This window comes from Toxotes jaculatrix, chromosome 7 (genome assembly GCF_017976425.1).
Source record: "Toxotes jaculatrix isolate fToxJac2 chromosome 7, fToxJac2.pri, whole genome shotgun sequence".
Taxonomy (NCBI): Eukaryota; Metazoa; Chordata; class Actinopteri; family Toxotidae; genus Toxotes; species Toxotes jaculatrix.
Genome location: NC_054400.1, coordinates 26,442,531 through 26,463,928, shown reverse-complemented (window position 1 = coordinate 26,463,928; position 21,398 = coordinate 26,442,531). Strand labels below are relative to the sequence as shown.

The following is a 21,398-nucleotide window of genomic DNA, read 5'->3' as shown; positions in this document are numbered from 1 at the left end:
CAGGAAGTAGACTATGACAAGATACACAAGAGCTATGACTTCAAAATAAAACAGGAAACCACTGACAAAACTTAAGAAACTAAACAAGAGTCCAAAAAGGTAAAAAAAAAAATAAAAAAAGAGTTCAAAACTAAACAAAAGGGTTCAGAAAAACTGGTCATGGCATGTAATCGAATTGAAGCAGGAAGTGGGTCCATAAACCGATGGATGGATGTTTACAGCAGAAAGTAATTTTCATGTTCACCTTTATTTTCTCCTCCAGATAAGAATGACTAAGCTGGTCGTTTGTTTTTAACCTATCTTATCTGTCTGATGTGATGTGATGTCCCCATGGACAGGACAGCATCGTTTGTCTGTGCCTTCCAAAACATGCTAAGAAAATGATAAAAATTAATGCTGTAAAAGAAATCACTTTTATGATGTGAAAACACTATGGTTAAAGTCTGGTTAGGTTTAGGCACAAAACGAACTTGGCTAGGGTCAGTGAACGACCGTGGTCCTGAATAAAAGAAACCTGGAGGTTTGTTTACATCCTTTCTGATCCTCTGCCAGCTTATGTTTTTCCCTTTTGCTGCTTTTTAGAGTTACATGAGTAGAATTCAGTTATTGCTGAAATGAAGGCAGGAATAACAAAAACATCACAAGATGTAATCAACTGAAAATAGCTCTGGAAAATAGATCTCAAGTACTAAGTCATCTTTTTGATTTGCTCTTTTTTTTCACTTGATCACTTGGGGCAGTAGATCAAGGTCTAAACAAAATATTTCCATAAGATCACCTTATGCATGGTGAATTATACATCCTGCAGACACAGATCAACATTATCATTCATTTGGAATCATGTTTCCACCAGATTAATATGAATCCAATATCCACTCTGCTATTCTCTTGGTTTTGGTCTCCACCATCTCCTGAGAAAAACGGTGTTCCACTCTGTTCACCTGCTAGTTGCTAACTTTGTCTGTGTGCCGTTCACGGCAGAGCAGGTATAGTACAGTACAATGGGTTCATCAGAGATGATCAGAGATCCTGCTGCTGGAGACACAGTTGATCCAAACAGAAACTGTGGACCCCAAAACCAAAACAGTGAACTGACAGATGCTAAAAAGCTTCAGAGTTCATGATAGTTTTTGAGGATTCGTCACTATGAGTGACCCCTTTCACACTATGCATCTGTTTTTGATCATTAAATATTATTTAGGGCAGTTAAAAAAAAAAAAAAAAGCTGAAGTGGCAGGTGAGATCCTGGGTGGTAGTGATGGTGAGTTGCTGCAGGAACTCTGACCTCTAACATGTAAATGTAGAGGAGGAGGGAATGTGCAGGATGAGACGCTCTCACAAAGAACTCTCTGTGTTATTATGGACAGTCCACACTTACTCACATCAGTATACTCTGTTTTAGAACTTTGTTGTTACTGTCAGCCATGCTGGAGTTTCACCTCTAATGTGTGTGTGTGTGTGTGCGTGTGTGTGTGTGTGTGTGTGTGTGTGTGTGTGTGTCTGTGTCTGTGTCTGTGTCTAAAAGGCCCGTTTGTCTTTCGTGACCTTCACAGAGGGAAACATACACCAGCTCTGTGTGTGTGTGTGCATGTGTGTGAGTGTGCGGACATCCAAGACACACAAAAAAGCCATAATGGTTTCCATTATGTTGCACAGTGTTGTCTTTTTGTGAGCACACTCACTAACATAATGCCCCTTTAACGTACCCTTAACCATCCAAACTAGATTCAACACACACTTGGTCATTATGATTCATGTGGCCTCTTCATCATACAATAGGACATTAGAATTTCTGGAGAATGAAAGGAGATCCCTGCAGCTGCTGCACTTCCAGGTTGAATCCAGGTCACTGAATGATAGAAACAACACTGTAAGAAATGTAACTCAAGTGCTTATATTCAAAAATATCCAAGCACAGACAAGAATTTAGGGGTAGAGTTATTTTTTTTAAGAAATAACATTAAAGCACCTATTTTTGAAATTGTAAATGTTGAACAATAAACATGCAGTATGCACTTTGACCTCACTAAGGACTGGCACACATTGTGCTTCATGTGCAGCTAATGGATGATCGTTTATGTACAGACAGACCCTACCACAGTAAAGACTGTGTATTAGGACAGATGATACTGTAGTGCTCAACATGCTCAAATCAGTGTGAGTTTATCTAAGTATCTTGGCTTTATATGTCCACTGTGCACATTGAATATGCAGCGGCACATGGAGACAGCAGAGACTGCATGTGTAAAAGACTGGACATCCTTCACGCTCCCTACCTGATGTAATGGATCACACTGTGACAATGCACCAACTCAACCTGTTCCACGGCGTGATCCGTGATGGGAACTTCCATGGTAGAGAACCGTGACGGATGTAACCTTAGAGCAGGACCACTGAGCTGAAACTGGACTTGGTTTTGGCCAGGTTTCATTTGAAATGCAGCACAATTGATAATGTCAGTTTTCTGTCTTTCTCCCATCCAGTGGGTGCTGGCCTTTGAGATCTTCATCCCTCTGGTCCTCTTCTTCATCCTCCTGGGTCTGAGGCAGAAGAAGCCAGCGATTCCTGTCAAGGAAGGTAGGCAGACATAGGAAGACATGGACAGAGACAGCAGTGTGATGGGTCCAATTAATTAAATTTACTGTGGCCTTAAATGATCATTTTGGTTTATCACAACGTCTTATTTTTATTGTTGTGACCCTCATTCCTGTCCTGTTTATCAAAGCCTGATATATCTTTGTCCTCCAATTATGTCCAGACACTATTAAAGACACCTGGGTGACCTGTTCCTTCATCACATAAACACATACACTGTAGTTTATTTTAACTTAATTTCACATACATTGTTGTGCTGCCGCTGCAAATTGACCCCAGCTACATTAAAACTACAGTGATCAGCATCTGGAAATAACTAAATACAAGTTAAACTATGTTTCTGACCCATTTTCACACATTTACTCCTGCAGTAGGGACCAGTGGGCTCAGAGCTGGGAGACACAGAGGGAGGTTTACTCAGGATTTGTGATCCTTTTTAAGTGCTAAACAACCAAACTGTGTTTGTCCTCTTTTCTAAATCTGCACCAAGGTTTGCACTGGTAAAATGGGGGGAATGTGGGACCACTGAAAGTTGCATGTTTGGTTTTAAGCAGTTTGTATTTTCCTGTATAGAGGCATTAAATGTGGGTGGAGGGAATGAATATTTATACCAATTATCTGCTGCACCTGATCTGTCACTACAAACCTGTGGCAGGAAATTTAAAGTCTGAGAAAAGCAGGTGTTGAATTTTGAAATTTGTAGCGTGTAGAGTGTGAGAAACTGAAGGCGGGGAAAACCTCCCGGTTTCCAGTTAGCAGTAATGCAACTGTCTGTTATATTTCACCCCCGTTTATTTCTCTGTCTCTCATGTTTTCCTCCTGCCTGCTGACTTTTAATGGCTCGGAGTGTGACTGAGTGTTATTAAGTAGGTTGTGATAGTTTCTGTTCAAAGAAAAAAATCTAGTCAAAGGAGTTAAAAAAAATGGAACAGATTTTTCATAACTCATTCGATCACCGATACTTTTGTTGATCTAAAGGTTTCGTCCAACTATTTAAATGAGATTTGTGGTGCTATTAACTGATGTTTTCCCACATATAGGCTCCTTCCTGTGGGATAAATGCTATTCCAAGTTCAACAGCTTTATTTTGTACACCATTACTTTCCAGATGTGCGCAACATGCATGAAATTACACATCTTATTTAGCCAGACTTTATGCAAATGAGATCAACTGCAGCTGGGCTCATTTACGTCTGCAGTCTTGGTGAATCCCCTGCTCAATTCAAAAACTGCAATGACAGGCTTAGTAAATGTCCTCCACAGACAGGGTGGAGAGGCAGATTTGGTTGCTTTTAGTCTTTTCATGGGATCTATTGACTTGAAGAAAAATATAGAATAAACAAAATGTTTAATCTCTTTTGGATTTAATCAGACTTCCTCTGGCCTTGAGTGTGTTTTGGTTCATAGTAAAGGTGATGACATTTTGATTATACTGATTATACTGATGGCAACAGCTTGGAAAATAAAGCATGAGTTGAAAATAACCAGAATTAGCCTGCAAAAAGAGGAAGGGCCTCATTGTAACTGTGCAAACGCATCAACAAGCATGAGGTGATAGGAGTGTGTGAGCTTCTCTAAGCTAATCAGCTATTCTGGTTCATGTAGGTGCAGCAGCAAAAGGGCTGGGTGAGGAGGCATATAGATCAGAGGGTGGGGTGATTAATAAATACAATCTCAGCCGGGCACGTCACACTGAGTGTGAAGCATGACAACAACAGCTTCTCCAGGAAATCACATTGTTCGGCCTGACGTGAACGCACAGGACCAGTGTTTTATTTTTGTTTGTTTATTTGTTTGTTTTGTTCGTTTTTTACTGTTAATTAGTAAAGTTGTGACGGAAGTAATTTAAAAATGCAGTTTATTAATCTGAGGTCATTTCAGTCATAGTTTTACTTTATAATGGGTCATAAATGCAAAATCAACAGGACAAAACAAAGTCAAAATACCATCTTTGTTTACAACAATTATTTTAATAATATTTAATTCTTTTTAAGATAATAATAATAATTTATTTTACAGCATCTTTTACATTAAAAAACAGGAATAAAAGTAATAAATTAAAAACATGAATCTAAGACGTTATAAATAATTGAAACAGTTATAACAAATATCATCAGTTAAGATAAATGTGAATGTTTATTTTTTTGAAATTACTCTGAGTTTGTGTGTCTTAGATCCTCAGGCAGGGAGTTTCACAGCTGAGGCCCCTGTCACTGAAGGTGACAGGGAGACAGGAGCAGAGCCCTGACAGAGGATATCAAGCAGCGATCACGCTCATAGCATCAAGGAGTTAGTAGATCACAGATACAGGCAGGAGGCTGACCATACAAGGCTTTAAGAACAAGAAGAACCAATTCAGAGCCACATCACTGATGCCAACATAGTTTTTCAGATGGCTGATTGAGACAGGAGAGTTAAAATGGAGTACAGCAGCAAGCGTGAACGATAGATTGGAATTTGTGTAAAATTTGATTATTGTTCATAAAAGAGATGAGTTGTGTGGAGACAGGATAAAAATGACAGCGCAGATAGACGGCTCTAAAAGCACAAGGTCAAGTGTAGGCCCTTTGTGATGGGTGAGGTGCTAAACGTTTCATAAAGTCAAAAGTAAAAGGACATGGACATCAAAGTATCACCAACAGTAACAACTCAATGAAAAGGGTCTGAGGAGGTCTGTAGACTAAAACAGAAGTTTTTTTTTTTTTTTTTCAAAAACAACTGAGTGAGTCTGGAGGACAACAAAAATAGTTTCTGTGTCTTACTGCAGGGCCCCCTCCTTCACCTGTCAATCTGGGCTGGTGAAAAAAAATAAGAACTCTGGGGGGCATGAGTCAGTGAGGACAGGGGGGGGCGGGGCATTCATCAGGACTGGTCCAAGACTGTTGGACTGATTAAAAAAAAAAAATCAATATTGTTGGTCATAATAAAATTCTGGCAGATGGACATCCTGGCAGATAAAGGACTTATTAGGAAGGACTCTAACATTAAGTAAACAGAAAAGAGCTGATTCAACTGAGGGGATGGAGGAGGTGGCTTTAACTGTGATGAGACTGTTTCTGTGTGGACTATGAAGTCCAGCGCTACGTTAGAGCCAAAGTAGTTTTCCTGTTCCTCTTTCCTGTTCGGATGTAAACCAGATCCACTTTCTAATAAAACCGGGCCCAGCAGCAGCAGCAGCAGTAAAACTTTGCATCCAGTGGTGCAGACTAAAACATTCAGTTATAATGGGAGTGGGGCCCAACGGCACCCACCTACCTAAACAGGCTTTCACCTGTGGAGGCCACAGACTCAAGGTCATATTGTAATTTAGTTTAGTGTCTGGACAAGAGCTATCACAGTCTGTGGAAGTCAAGACAAGTCATATGGGATTTGACTTTGCCTTTCTCCCCAACAAACCTGTAGTATTATCAGAATGTTTTCTTGTTCTTCCAGATCTTGTCTTGACTTCCACAGTTCCTCTTCGCTTCTTCTTCACTGCTGTTTCTTAATGACATATCAGACAGTGGGAATTTCAAACTGGAAGTGCTTTGATAACAGCCTCCCCTGCTTTTCAGACATCAGTTCACTAAATTGTCAGCTGATGATAAATCCTCTGACTTCACTAGGTTTGAAGTCAGAGGATTTCTCATCAGCCGACAATCACGAATGACAATTTTTGACCTGCCTTACAAGTCCTCACGAGTCAGTTAAGGCCAGCCGTGGACCACAGATACTGTAAGAAACACTCATGTTCATTTATAGATAGAGAAACAGTCTGCTTTAGCGATGACAAAACGTTGTGCCTCAAACAGATGTGGGCGTGAGAACAAAGTTTAAGACATTTTCTCCACCAAAATACCAATGACTCATTTTGTGCTGCCTCATTTAAATGAGCCTCCCTCCCTTTGTTCCTCTCCTCCCTCCCTCTGCACTATGCTCTGCACGGTGCACCAAAATGCCACACAAGCAGGCAACGCACATTTGTTGTTGTTTTTTTGTTTGCGTTGCCACAAAAGAAGATCGGTACCAATATCCCCAGAGTGATGGCTACAAGAAAGTTATGAGGACGAGACTAAGTCCATGTTATATAAGTACAGCCGTTTGGAAATCACTGAGGGAGTGAGGGAAGGGTGGCTCGAGGGGATGGATGGTGATGGTGGAGAACTGCACTGGTATACTGGGGTAAAAATGTCTTCTGTCCTCCTCTCAACCTGCAGTATTTGTTGTTTTAAATATAGAAAGTGAACACTGCTGACTCAGCTTTGCCTGAATCTGTCTGCAGTCACAAATATCTTACGGGGTTCTGTGCACTATCGTCATGCAGTTTGAACAGAAAACAAACGTTTTTGCTAATATGCTGCTGTTATAAATATGTTATTTGCCTCCCGCTACGTGCTGTCCTTAGTTCACCTTTTAGTGTTGTGTTGCACTTTCCTGAGTTGTTTTTTTTTTCCATGTTTTAGTTGGTTTTCAGTGCACTTACTGTTGCCTGTAGCCATTGTAGCACCCAATTTATTTTGATGGTTTTTGTCTTTGTTCTCTTACTTCACCTCTGTCCTGTTTCTGCTGTTCTGTCTTTGTTTCTCTCTTTCCGGCTGTGTTACTTTGTTTCCTGTGCATGATGCATGTTCTCAACGTGTTGGATGGACCAGTGTGTAAGTGTCATCATCACATGATTTTATCCTGGCACCTGATCCTGGCTGACAAACATTCATGAAAACATTTTTGAACTCCTGGTTAACCTAACCAGAATGCGTCACTTCTGTTGTGGGGTTGTGTGTATACGCTGTGTGTTCACCTAACACTGATCCCTACTATGTATCATGGAAGACCTTCTCTGACAGCCTGCACATTTCAGTCACTCAGCAGCTCATGGTTAACAATTATTCTGAATATGAAAGGTCTCCTCCATTAAAACCATGGATAGATTTTCTAGTTATTATCATTATTACTGTTATTATTATTGCACCCTAACCTTTTAGCACATCTTCTAGAGTATGTCATTGCTGCATTTCCTTCTTGGGTTTCCATATTTTTTGAGCCACAGAGCACAAGCATTAAAGACGTCCTCCATCTGACTTCTTGTTTGCCTCTTGCATATCTGAATGCATGAAAATAATTTCCTGATAAAGCACTTCAAGGCTTATCAAACTTTATTGGACATAATAGCTCACATGGGACATATGATTCTGCAATATTAACTGTGGCCACTAAAACAAAATCACCTCACACCCAGGCACTGTTCCTGGGGACATACTTAAAGTCCATGCAAATGCACGGGGCACCAAACTTTCTCCTTGGGAGGGCAGTCTCAAACTCAGCCCTGCTGGAGCAGCAGCGGATTCAGTGCTCATTTACAGAAATATATTCAAATGTAACTGTGGTCTCCTTTGTGGCCATCTTTGATTCATTGGAAGAGACCTATCTCAGTCAGAGTAAATGATTTTTAATTTTTTTTTCCCCTGTACTCTGCACCTGCCATTGTCATTTTTTGCAGCTTCTGAGACTTCTTACCCCAGCCATCCAGTGAGTTCACATTTTCGAACAGTCTTCAGGTTTAATGAGCCACTGAATGACTGAAGTGTCCGGGTTTCTACTGTATCTCTGTGTGTACAGATTTATTTACCTCCCCCCTGTCAGTGTGTTCCTCTCAGTCCTGATGCATTTGGTTTTGTGTGTGCAGACTCAGCCGGTGTCTGAGCTCCACCACAGACCACCAGCCCGTTTCACACTGACCGCTAAACAGCTTTGTTCTGTCCATGTTAGCACTGCCATCCAAAAAAAAACACTGGCTGCTGGACAGAGAGGAACACGCTCGTATGAATACTGATGTGAATACATACCGCATGTCAAATAATCTGAAATGTACACACATTCTCAGTGCCACCTTTTTAAAGTAATGGACTGCACAGTACAGCTAAGAAATTATGATGTGATTATGTTGCTGAGTGTTGTCACACTCTTGGTTGTGTTACTTCTTTTAACAGTTTACAAAAGATTGTAACAGGCCCTCACCACACTCACCACACTCACTACACTACACTACACTATTCATCTGCAGTGTCCTAAAACAAGCTGAACTACACAAGACATTTCTATGTTTTGTGCGATTTGAATGTGCAGTCCTTACCCCTGTGTCTTGGTGTGTGGTGGTTTTTGTGTGTTTGGGTGAAACAACTGGCTTAATTTAATGAATGGCTGTTCATTCCATGTAATTCTTGTTCCATACAGCAGGTCGTGTACTTAAAGCTGTCTCTCTACAGTTCACATTTAACGTAATGATGGATTCTGACCTGTGTTTAACACCGTGACTTGATGGCCTTTACTCTCAGCTTGTTGGTCAGAGAGGACAGATGTCAGTGAACTGAATGAATTGACCTTCTTCATGTCTATTCATGTCCAGTGTCTCACAGGCCCACTTACATTATTCAAAAGCAGTTTTTTGGATTGTATACTGCTGAATTATCGCTTGATAATTAATTGCCAGGCCCTTTTTACTGTCAATAAAGCCTCTGTATTCTCCAAGGTGGTGGCTCTAAGACCTAATCCCAGATAAAGCTAATCAGGATTTGACTGAAGACGATGGGTTCCCTAAATTTAACGGCCTCTTCAGTCCTCCTGGGGATTAACAGCTGGCAGTTCAGCTTTACTTTCTATTCTAGGAGAAAATTTATGAGCCATTCTTTTACTTCACTTAATTGCTGAACTTTATTGTGTTGAAAAAGGGGAAGCTATACAGGCGAGGTAAATAAGGGTCCTAAAAGTTTGTAGTGCACATTTAACAACAAACTACCAAAGTCTGTTAAGGCATAAACATAATAATAAAAAAGACATTGTATACAGCATATAATGAGAATTATGCAGATGGGAGGGTTTCATTTCAACTGAGAATTAATCAAGCTCATATAAACTATACACTGGCTTTATTTTCTTAAAAAAAGGTTTAAGGTGTCCACACTTTATTGTACACACACTTTTAACAACAGGGTTTGTTTCTGTTGTACCTGAGAGTTCTGTTAGCCATCATAGAAATGGTTCATGCACTGTAACAAACCCATTTGAGAAATTTCTCTGCTCTGCAGAGGTATAGGTCTAAGGCATGTATAACTTTATTTAATCAGGAAAGATCCTCACTGAGATTAAAAATCTCTTTTTCCTGGATCATCCCTCCAGCAGCATGTAGAACAGGATAATGCTAAAATTGAGAAAACAACTGCTTTCAAAAGTCCTGAAATTGAATAGCTACCTCAAGTATTTTACAGTCGGAAGACACAGCAAACATTAAAGCCCTTCTCAGACGTAGGATACAGCATGTAACATTACTTTGTCATTCAGACATGGGTGAGTGCACTGAGCTGTTTCAGTTCTCTCACAGGCTGCAGCGCTAATGGATTTTAAATCTCATTTTGCTGTTGAACCTTTAATTAATGAGCACGAGGATTACTCCTCTCAGCAACTCACGGTGAGAACTCTAAGGAATCAGTTTAACCTTTCAATGTTAGTACAGATTTCTGCTGTTTTATAATGTCCAGCAATGTCCAAGCATTCATACTCACTGTGTGTGAGGTTTAACAAACATTCTGACTTCCTCAGAAAACATATGCTATGATTTTGAAGGTCCACTTACTAGATTTCTGCAGGAGCTTTCAGCCACACCTTGAGGCCTTTGACAGCAAAAGGACTTGGTTCAGTTGTATGTAATAAATAAAAAAAAGAACTAATAAATATAATTTTTCTTTATATTCTCCATTCATATAAAAAATACTGTGTATCATTACAACTGTGCTACAAAATGTTGTGAGTCATTCATTAGCACCTGTTACAGATGTATTTGTGCACCGGGGCCTTTCTTGTCTTGTCTTCTCAGACAGGGTTATGCGGATAATATGGATGAAATGAGAAAGAGAGCGAGCTGGAGGACAGTAGGAAGTGTTTTGGTGGGTGGATGTACAGGACCTACACTCACAGACAAGCCTCGGCAGCACAGTAACCATGGAAACATTGGACTATTAGCAAGAACTGAAGTTTCTTTCGTTTTTTTTTTTTTTTGTCCTGGTCCAGCCAGCATTTATGGACAGATGAGGAAAAATATGAGGGGGCATTTTTTTTTTTTGAGCAGCGACATGATGAAAGGCCTGTGCAGTCCGCACTGACATGTGGGAGCCTCTCTGACCATTAGCTGCTGCGCTGCCTTTCAGGTGGCTAGTCTGACATCTTTCTTCTTTTCCAACTCTAACACAGAATCTCTCCATCTGCTTTGTCATCTCTCGTTGTCCTGTTTGGTCTCCTGGTTTTCTTTTCACGACAAACCTCCCACCTGTCGATCCTCATCCTCCTCTTTTTCTACATCTTTATCCTCTGCATTCCTTTGCCACCCTCCTGCCTGCCATTTCTCTTTTCGCCCCTCCTGCCCCCTCTTTTTCCTCCCTCATGTGCAGCCTTTTACAGCGCAGCCCCACTCACCTCGGCTGGCATCATTCCCATCATGCAGTCGCTGTGCCCAGATGGTCAAAGGGATGAATTTGGTTTCCTTCAGTACAAAAACTCCACGTGAGTAGATTTTGTCACTTATCAGTCTCATAACTTGTTTTATTAGAGCAGTTGTTTGTCTTGAGTGATTTGTTTCTTTGTTCAGACTAATGCCGTGTTCAGACGGCTTTGCATGAAAAAATGCAGCCCTCTCATTCATTTAATGGAGTCAGCCCAGTGGTCTGGCTAAAAAAAACTGAATCAGGCGCAACTTTTTTCTGCGACACAACACAACACAACCTCATCCAGCCAGGTGCTGCAGTCAAATACATATAAGCACACATTCCTGGTAGGTTTGCTGGAACAAAAGATACATTTCACAGATTAATGACAGAGTTGTATTGATTAAAATGTGCCATCTGATATGTCAGCTGGACCAAAAGTCACTGACGTACAGTATCTGTAACTAAACAAAATCTGATTTTTGACAAAAAGGGTAAAATGGGGTACTAAAATACAAACATGCATTTCTTTGCCCCAAGAGTATCTGGAACTTGAGCTCTGTAATAATAAAGAGATAAAATAATATCAGCATTATCCATAACATGGGGAAATGCATTCTGGGAGGATGAGTACAAACTGGTGTACACACACAGAAACAAAAGCTCTCCTTCATGCAAATAGATATAGACAACAACACGAGAGGCACAGAGCCATTAGTGGTTATTAAATGGTGCTAATTGCCTAACAGAGTGAGAGTCTGTAACACGTAATAAAGTAAGAGGAGAGAGAATGACATTCATTACCTACAACAGCAACCAGATGAGCAATTAGTCTCTCAGCTCACCCCTATGATTTGCAGCCTTATCACTTTAGTCTCTCTCTCTCTCTCTCACACACACACACACACACACACACACACACACACACTCACACACACACTCACACACACAGAGTTTATGCATCTTATCATATCAAACCACTCTCCCTTTCTTTGTGCTCCGGCTCCTTATTTATCAAGTGTCTCAGAGTAGGAACTCAGTCCTAAATAACCAGACATTCTCACAGTGGTGTAAAGGTGGTCCTGAGTTATTTTAGCACAAAGAGTACAAAAAGTACTCTTGTCTGTGCTGATATGAAGGAGAACTCCAGAGTCTTAACCTGCAGGTGAACTAATGCTTCTGTCAGTAATAACCAGTGATTAAAAGTAATAAATTGCACTTACTTAAGTACTTAAGAGTAGTGGAGTAGTAGTAATAACACAAAACATATTATCTTTAAAAAAAAAAAAAAAAGATTCTATTAAGTTTATTAAGGTCATTAGATGAGTCTGGACAGACACACTGTAATGTAGGGTAACAGAAGCCATACAGTAAAAGGGTTATAGCCAAACAGAGCCTGTTTTGCTTTGATTTTCCTGTTTTAGCAAACTAATACGTGAAAGCGTTCTCAACTGCTGAATATTTTAAAGAAATGTTAGTCATAGTCCACGATTTTTCTGGAACAATATTCTCTTGTAGTCTCTTGTAATCTTGTACAGAGGTGCATTTAATAAGATACTGTTTCATTAGTTGTTGCAGAGATAAATGTGACATTTTGGGAAATAACTACTTACATCTGTGTGCACTAGAAACAAAGCTACTGTCAGCAGCATGTTAGCACAAAAGCTGCAAACAGAAGAAACCAAATGTAACAAACTGTAACGTGTGGTGTTTATACTTCTTGTACAGATTAAAGATTAAATAAATGAGAAATAATTAGAGATCTGTGGAGGCTGATTTCGTTTGCCCCTGTTTCCAGTCTTTATTTGAAGGACTGGTTTTAACTGTCAGTTTAACTTTCAGCATGGTCCCCTGGAGGGATTCTGATAAATCATGACCTGATTTCTTCTTCTGTCACTCTCTTTTTGGTCCCTCTGCCCATCCTCTCTTCTTCCTGTCGCCTAACACTTCCCTCACTTCATTGCTCTTTTTGCCCTCCCTCTTTCCACTTTTTTTTTTGCCTTATCCTTCTCCTGCCCACTTTATTCTTATTGTATGAACCTAAAATTAATCATACACTATGAAAACACTTTCTTGACACTTTGTGTGTCCTTTATGTCAAGTTATTTCTAAATGGAGAACTGCTGCTGTGCAGTCATATGTTTTAATGTCGTCCTCTCCCTCTGTTAGTGTGACCCAGCTGCTGGAGCGGATCAGTGAGGTGGTTGAACAGAATCGACTCTTCACGTCTGACCGGCCCGGTTTAGGTCAAGAGCTGGAGACCCTGCAGCAGCACCTAGAGAGCCTCAGCTCCACCCCTTTACCACCAGACTACAACTTCAACAACAGCCAAGGTCTAACATACAGCTACGCTTTGTCTAATTCCAGGTTTCTGTTACCTAACACCAACATTATGGTTCTGTGACTGAGCTGTTTTCAGTCTCTTTGCTATGTTCAGTACATTCATCCCTTCATACAGGCTGCTGCTCTTCCTTTGAAACTACAGAGTAAGCAGAGTGGACATTGATCCACCCTGCAGATCTAAGTGATGTAATTAACCATGCAGAGCAGAGTTGGTGGAGAGCTGGTGCAGAAAAAGATGCCATGTCAATCGTGTGGGCACATTTTGGCTTCGATCAGCGCGATACAGAACAAAGTTACTGCCAGAAAAAAAAGAAAAGTCACACCTTCTTCAGATCCAGGGAGAGATTCCAGATTATTTTAGTAGCAGCTGACGGTGAAGTTGGCTACAACCTGCAAGCAGTAAAGATTCAAGCTGGACTGATGCTTCTATAAAGATACGCATCAATATCACTACAAACCTAGGCAGAGAGGGGTGTTATGGGTAACTGTAGGTCACAGAGGCTCACAGAGGAGATGACACAAATGAGGTAACTGATGCCAAAAAAAAGTCTTGTTTAATTGTAATTAAAATAACAGCTCCACTGCAAAGACAGAGAATCCTCAGCAGAGATTAGTTTAATATGATGTCTCAGTCCTGTGCTGTCTTGTCCAGCAAACTTACATTTTTGTGTGTCTGTGTCTGTGGGCAGGTGCATAATGGTGAGTAATTCTGAAGTGAACATGATAGCAAGTGACAGAGAAAGCAACAAAAAGCATTAGTGTTGTGTACCTATGAGTGTGAGTCTCTCTGTCCAGAGCCCGAATTTCAGTAGTGACTCACAGTCGTCATTGATAATGTCGGTGGCAGCAGAGTGAGAAGGACTGTAAAGACATCAGCCGTGTTCAAATGTAGTGGGTGATTTGCTGCTGAGACAGAGTGTCACTGCACAGAGAACAGCCATGGTTTCAAAAAGCGACAAAAGTGTCATTCTGTATTTCTGCACAGTAAACAATTGAGAATACCTCTCTGTGTGTTTTTATGCAAATCACAGCACAAACCACCACAATACAAGCTGTGTGGGCTTCATCATTCACTTGAGATCACAATATAGCAGAAGAAATTGAAAGCACAGGTCGACAATAATGTGTGCTTCTTCTTCTTTGTCGTTTTCTTTGTCCTCCTCTTTCTTTTGTTTTGTCAATTGTTGTTGAAGTGATCACATGGTAAACAAAACTATTTTAAAATGTTTTTAAAGTGACAGAGCAGAAACTATGGATCATCCCACCATGGGGAACTACCTTAAACTATTACTTCAAGAACATATTTTATAATTAGAAGTTTTGTCCAGTTCTGAAGGTACCAGACTGATCTATGAGCCACGTCAAAGGATAGGTTATGTGTATTGATCACCTTAGCTATTCCTCTTCTACACGCTGTCCGTGAGAAGACCTCTTCCTATCGTGACTCCAGTTTAAGAGATCAAAACCCACAGTTCTTTATTAAGATCTACTTGAAAAAAAAACATAGAGAAAGAAATATTAAGTGACCTTGAATCTTTGCTTGCATCAAAGATGTTTAAAAGAGTCTAACTCCAAATTAGCCTTTATAATATCTGACATGCTGCCACAGATGCTACTCCAGAAAGACTGAATCTTAGAACTAACCTGTTAACTATGTGTAATTGAATGTTGAGGGTTTGAATACATAGACTGTTCACTGTTAGGTTTGTTCAGAGGCTTGTTTCAGGGGATAAAGTAAATGCAGTATGCATCTACAACAGAGAGCTGACTTTTAAATAACACTGTGTGTGTGTGTGTGTGTTGGTTGGGATGCAGGCTTCACACTGGCCAGTGTGCTGAAGAGCCAGTCGGCTTTCCATCAGTTCCTGGTCAAGAACCTTTCCCTGTCCAACTCCACGACCAGCTTACTGCTCAACATTCCAGTCAACGTCACAGAGGTGAGTCACACTCATATCGCTGCACTGTCTGTTCTACTCAGCTGAATTTACTTCACCTCAAGTCAGTTCAGTGCAGGCCAATGGGCAGTGTTTGCGTCTTTGATCATATGACCAGATGCATGTTTTTGTTTGTCTATTGGTTCTCTATGTTTTGTCATAGAATAATCTGTATGACCACAAAATCCAGTAGCAGGTAGTGATGTATTTACATACATCACACACACCTCTTTGTATAATGTAGTTCAACAGGAAATTGCAGCCTCCAGATTGGTCCTTCAGTAACAGCTGTGCACACAGTGGCTGCACAGAGGGTCACATCATTACTTGTATGTGAAAGGAGTTGATTCTGCTCATGAACCCTCAGATAATCATCATGACTGTTCACAGACAAAGCTGGTGGAGACCAAAGCGGAGCTAAGAGGAGAGTGAATATTAGACTTACATTCATCAGATGGACACAAACGCAGCTCCAAATGTTGCTCTGGGTGCTAGATGAGTAAATCCACATCCACTTGTTACTGTGGATAATCTGTCAGTGTTGTGGGTACAGTTTGTTAGTGAAGCCCAAGTGGCCAAAATACAGTTTTTGCAGGTTTAACTGATATATTATTTATGATGCTGCTTAGAGCCTTTTTCCTTGCAGTAATGTGACTGCAATGGTGGTTTCTTTAGCCAATACTCCAGCAGTTAAGTTGAGAGTTCAGAGACATATGTACTTAACACACCAACACCCCAGGATCAGGGTTTGATCCCTTCAAGCCAAAATTTTCCCACTCAGTAGGTTTTACCCCTTGTTTTTTCTTAGTTGTCTCATTCGTCCAATAAGTGAAGTCAAACTGTTTGTTTTAGCTCATGTCAGTGTCTCATTGGTGCATGAGAGGAAGAACAGAGAGAGCACAGTGAGTTAAATATGTTTTGTAGCGAAGAAGAAGGATGTTTTCCATTCTCTGACTGGCTGCATCACTGATTGATTTTAAAACTTATTTTGACACTGATGCCTCATTTAATATCCACAGCGAGTGAGAGGGTGGGAGGATGCTCACTCAAACTTTTCACAGTGAATCCACTGAGACATTTTCACATCAGTTTCATCGTTTAAGATATTATAGAGCAAAATGTGCTGCCTGCAGAAATAGTCTCTTTCAAGTGTTACATAGTTTATTAAACTGATTTTGAGCATAAGAAACGAAGACTGAGTTAATACCTTTATTACAGAGATCTGTAAGGTCCAACAAGGAACTCATCTCTGCTGTGTGGCACAGGTCTGACCTGGTAAAACTGCCATCATGACGTAAAAGTGAGCTGGGTCCTCATTCACACAGGAGACCGACATGTTAAATTGCCTTCAGATAAACACTGTGTGTGTATACTGTACATCAAGTCCACGGGTCTAAGTCTGTATTCATATACAGTGATAACAGACAGTGATGTATCAGTCTGTCATGCTGCGTTTTGTCAGCTGGCAAACTTGGCTCTGAGTCATTGTTCTGAATCAATATTAAACTTTAAAACAATTCATTTTCATTGACTGAAACCAATAAAGAGCCGATGTTCATCTTAGCAGATGCAGAGTGTGAAGGAGTTAATTAACAGCTGACCTGCATCTGTGCTTATTATCAGTGCTGTTAAATTACTAAACTGAAAATATGCATCAACACTGAATCCCACAGTTATGATGGTGATTGCAGTAGGTTTCCTAAATCAACCCCAACGATCCTCACATCTCCAAAAAAAAAACGCAGCAAATTGCAGCAGTAATAGCAGGGCGGTGTCTGATAGTAATGCCTGCACACATCTGTCCCAGGAGGAGACCGACAACTACATCCACTGTAAACTCAAGAGCGATATAAACAGGAAATGAAAATGCTAATCAGTTTATCATGCCAAACTCTGACCCTACCATCTGCAGCCTCAGCAGAAATCCAGATCCATCAGACCAGGCTACGTTTTTCCAGTCTTCATCTGTCCAGTTTTGGTGAGCCTGTGTCCACTGCAGCCTCAGGTCTCTCTTCTTGGCTGACGGGACTTGAACCTGACGTGGTCTCTGCTGTTGTAGTCTATTATGTTGTCGACCATAACAGTGATATTTATATATATGATATCTAATATTGTTATTAATAACAGCAGCAATGACAGCAGCACCAATTAATATTAATAACAATAATAAAATGAACAGTGTTGATGATGAGTGTTGACTGTTAGTGACAGATCGGTCAGAGTCAGGGAAACCTGAGGACAGAGAGGAAAAGCAGTAACTACGAGAAGAGCAAAGAAGTGCTCAGTGCATCATGGGATGTCCTCTAACAGCCTCGGACCGTAACAGCAAAACTAAGCTAAACTGAGCCAGTCCTGACGATAAGCTTTTACGAAGAGGAAATCTTAAATGTAGAGAGTGGGTCTGCCTCCTGAATCCAGACTGGGAGCTGGTTCCACAGGAGAGGAGCCTGACAGCTGAAGCCTCTGCTATCCTCTTCTTCTCTTGGAGACTCTAGGAACCACACGAAAGCCTGCATTTTGAGAGCGAAGTGTTCTCTTGGGATAATAAGGAACTATGAGCTCTTTAAGATACTATGGATCCTTTCCATTAAGATTTAATTGTGATTTTTCACAGTATTGTACACAGGTGGACGAAGGCTGTCCTAGAGACATGCCTGAAGTTTGACTGCCTGATTGAATGTCTTTCAACAGAGACTGTCTGAAAATGTGCACCATTAAAAACAGTATCATATCTGTCGCATCTCCATAGGGGCCAAAGAACTCGTTCTGACTGAGTATTCCCCTGGCCCTTAACAAGCTTAAATATTCTGTATGGTTTCAGTTCTCTGTCAGTGTTAAATGTGGAGGAGTTTGAATATAACTACACATTCGGTGATGGTGTTCAGCTCATTCTGTTGCTGTTTTAATTTAGAATGTCCAAATTAATCACCAGTATTACAAGCAAACAGTAATAAGATGCTACAGGGTCAGCAGTCAGTGCACCCTGAAACATCGTGGTCTAATAAACACTGAACCTGTGAATGTTCTCTATTTTCCCTTCATTTTATAAATGGCGTCAATGAGCAGGAACTAACAGACAATGTGCGCTTAAAAGAATTAGAACAATTTACGTAAATGCATTTACTTTGATAACCTTAGTCTTTTCTTAATCTCCACTATGAGTATTTCAAGTAACTTTAATACAGACTTAGGGTATAAAGTGCAGCTCTGCACTGGGGAAGTAGCTTTTTCCTGGGACACTCTGAGGTTATGTCCTGGCCTGTGTCAGGTTGGGATCTGGTGACATTAGACTGTGGTGAACCAGGGGCACTCTGCAGTCTCGATGCCAAGAACGATCATGTTTCACACTGAGCTATTGACCTGCACCAAGCTCCTGTGTTCTGAAATCATTTATTGGATGAAAGCACAGCTGCAGAAACCTGTTCATACTCACATCAAACCTTCATTCATGTTTTTCTTCAAGTTTCACTCCACATTCTTCAACCAGCTACAGTCTAATCCTGACAATGGCTCTGCTGCCAGCGGAAAAGAATAAAGATCAAATTTAATCACAACTGGTGATGAGCAGGGTGCAAACACATTGTACTACAAGAGTCAACGTGCGTGTGAATACAGTTTACAATGGACAGAAACAGGAAGATGCACACATCAAAGTCGCCACGCTGGGTTTCAGAGATTGACCGTGATATCACAGAGCATGTGCCTCGATTTGTAAGCCTCTATGACCATCTGGTGATGTTTGAACTTTTGAGAGCTGTATTGATATACTTATAAACCGTGCCCTCTCAGCTGACTGATGCATGAGCAGAGATCATGACATCTCAGTTTCAGAGAAAAACATTTAGAATTTTTGGCCAAATGACCCAATACTGTGCAGCAGAGCTTGGATTTTGCATCCGAGCATATGCATCAATTTGGTCACAATGGCTTTACCAAATTTGAGCATTTATGGAAAATTAACCTTAATATCACAATTTAAAAAATGTTTAGCTCCAAACCAGTATTAAAATAAAAAGTGATGACTTTCTTTGTTCGCATGATCAAATAGGATGGCTCCCCCAATCCAGAAAGTGGCAAAAAATAGCCACAGAATCAAGGAAAAACAAGAAAGAATTTAGTTTATAACTCATGTAGTTTTGGATGTTATCTGCAAAAACAGAAAAATTATTACTATAGCGCCACCTTGAGGTCATTTGATGTGAAGTTTGTTGCCTGAGTAGTGGGTAACTTTTGATATGCATCTGCTTAGTTTGGTGCCTGTGGGTCCAATGGAAAGTAATAATCTGGCTAGCACATGTCATATTCATGTCCACATGTGTGTGTGTGTGTGTGTGTGTCCTGTAGGTGTACCATCTTATCTTTGGTACATCTCTCAGAGATGGAGGAGGGACCCAGAGTTGGATTCAGGGGGCAAAAGACACCAAACAGAAACCTGGAGATAGAGTTCTTCATCTGGAGGTGAGTTCACATACCCAGGCTCACACTCATACACACACACACACACACACACATACACACAAACAGTGCCACACTGAACACCATGGTTGAGTTTATGTGAATGGTGACAGCTATTGGTTGGCCTCCTGCTGTTAGCAACAGCGAGTTACATCACAAATCGTAGCAAAGTAGTCACATCATGCCGCCTTAAGAAGAACTGTCTTGGTTCCACTGTTTAATCTGTTTATTATTATTAGAATAAGTTAAACATGTTTCCAAGGTCAAGCCTGATTTTAAACTCTTTCCATTATATGTGTGTGTATATATACATTGCAGCACATTTGAAAGCAGTGTGTTGTGTTGCGTGCTGAGTCAGTTCTTATACATCATACGCTGAACTTTATGTGCAAGAACAGCTAAACTGAAAATAACATGCTGTCTCTAGACAGAACAGAACTTTTTCCATGTAAACTACTGTACATGTGCCATTTAGCAAGCACTGACTTTTTTTTAGCTGCAGCAGTGTTTCTGCTTGCTACATAAATTTATAAATATCAAACCTACATTCATATATATTTATACAATCATCATCCAACTGTCAGCAGACAGCCTAAGTTAGCGGCTGGCTGGTGAACACAGTGAACACGTAGCTGCCAGATATTTTTCTCAGGATTTAGTAGAGATCGGAGTGATGAGCTGAGACTTAATGCAACTGCCGTGCCGGCACCACAGTGGTGCAGTGGTTAGCGCTGTCGCCTCACAGCAAGAGGGTCGAGCGTGTACCCCGCCTCTCAGCCGTAATCAGCTGGGATAGGCTCCAGCTCCCCTGCGACCCTGACAGATTAAGCAGTAAAGAATATAAGTCAGATGGCGGGAAACACGTTGGTCTGTGTGTGTTGTGTGTGTTACTAGTTACTAGAATATCCACAGCAGCTTTATAATCCAGTAACACAGCACCGGTTTTGGTAGTTACCATTAGTGGCCACAAACTGATGAATCCAACAGATTGTAATTTCCAACTTGTATTGTTTTCGTGACATACTTTTTTCCATTATCACACTATATTAACTGGTTTTAGTGAACACTGAGAAAATGTGTATGTTCTTTGTGACAGTGATGTCTACCTTGCCTCTTGTGCCCCCCCACCCCTAGGAGAAGCTGCTGGGAGACGTACACAGTCTGGATGGAGGTCTGATATACAAAGCCTTACGGGACCCAACAAAAGCAACCCACAGGCAGGCTCTGCTCAAACTGATGTCCAAGGCTTTAGGCCTCACTGAGGTCACAGGAAACCAGGGAAATGACCAGCAGAGTCTGAAGGAGGTGGAGGTAAAACTGCTAATTCAGGCCACTTCAGGCCACGCTTTACATTTGAATTCTAAGATTTAAGGTTTAACCTATATTATGCAACTTACAAGTAGCAGAACTTAAGAGGGCAAAGGTTTACCTCAGCAGCACAGATGTTTTCAGCTGTTCTTCCTGATTAGACCTCTGCTCACCTTTAACACTTCCACATCCAACTCCTAACTGCAACAAAACTAACAGACGAGTCTGAGAGAAAAACACCTGTATGAACATCCATGGATGCTAATGGACGATCATTTCTGCAGGATATTGTCAAATTAAATGAGCTTTATGT

The 21,398-nt window shown here is 40.7% G+C and overlaps 1 protein-coding gene across 3 annotated transcripts in view; it reads left to right on the top strand.

The window, feature by feature from the left end:
- Positions 1 to 21,398, top strand: part of abca2 (ATP-binding cassette, sub-family A (ABC1), member 2) — an 88,170-nt gene that overhangs the window by 26,591 nt on the left and 40,181 nt on the right. For 2 of the 3 annotated variants that reach the window (XM_041041775.1, XM_041041774.1), the window contains exons 2-7: positions 2,484 to 2,577; positions 11,013 to 11,124; positions 13,215 to 13,378; positions 15,204 to 15,325; positions 19,667 to 19,780; positions 20,912 to 21,088. In XM_041041775.1, the coding sequence (XP_040897709.1) occupies positions 2,484 to 2,577; positions 11,013 to 11,124; positions 13,215 to 13,378; positions 15,204 to 15,325; positions 19,667 to 19,780; positions 20,912 to 21,088 (783 nt within the window). Of the gene's footprint in view, positions 1 to 2,483; positions 2,578 to 3,985; positions 3,989 to 11,012; positions 11,125 to 13,214; positions 13,379 to 15,203; positions 15,326 to 19,666; positions 19,781 to 20,911; positions 21,089 to 21,398 lie in introns of all 3 variants that reach the window. The other variant, XM_041041773.1, reaches the window with a different exon arrangement.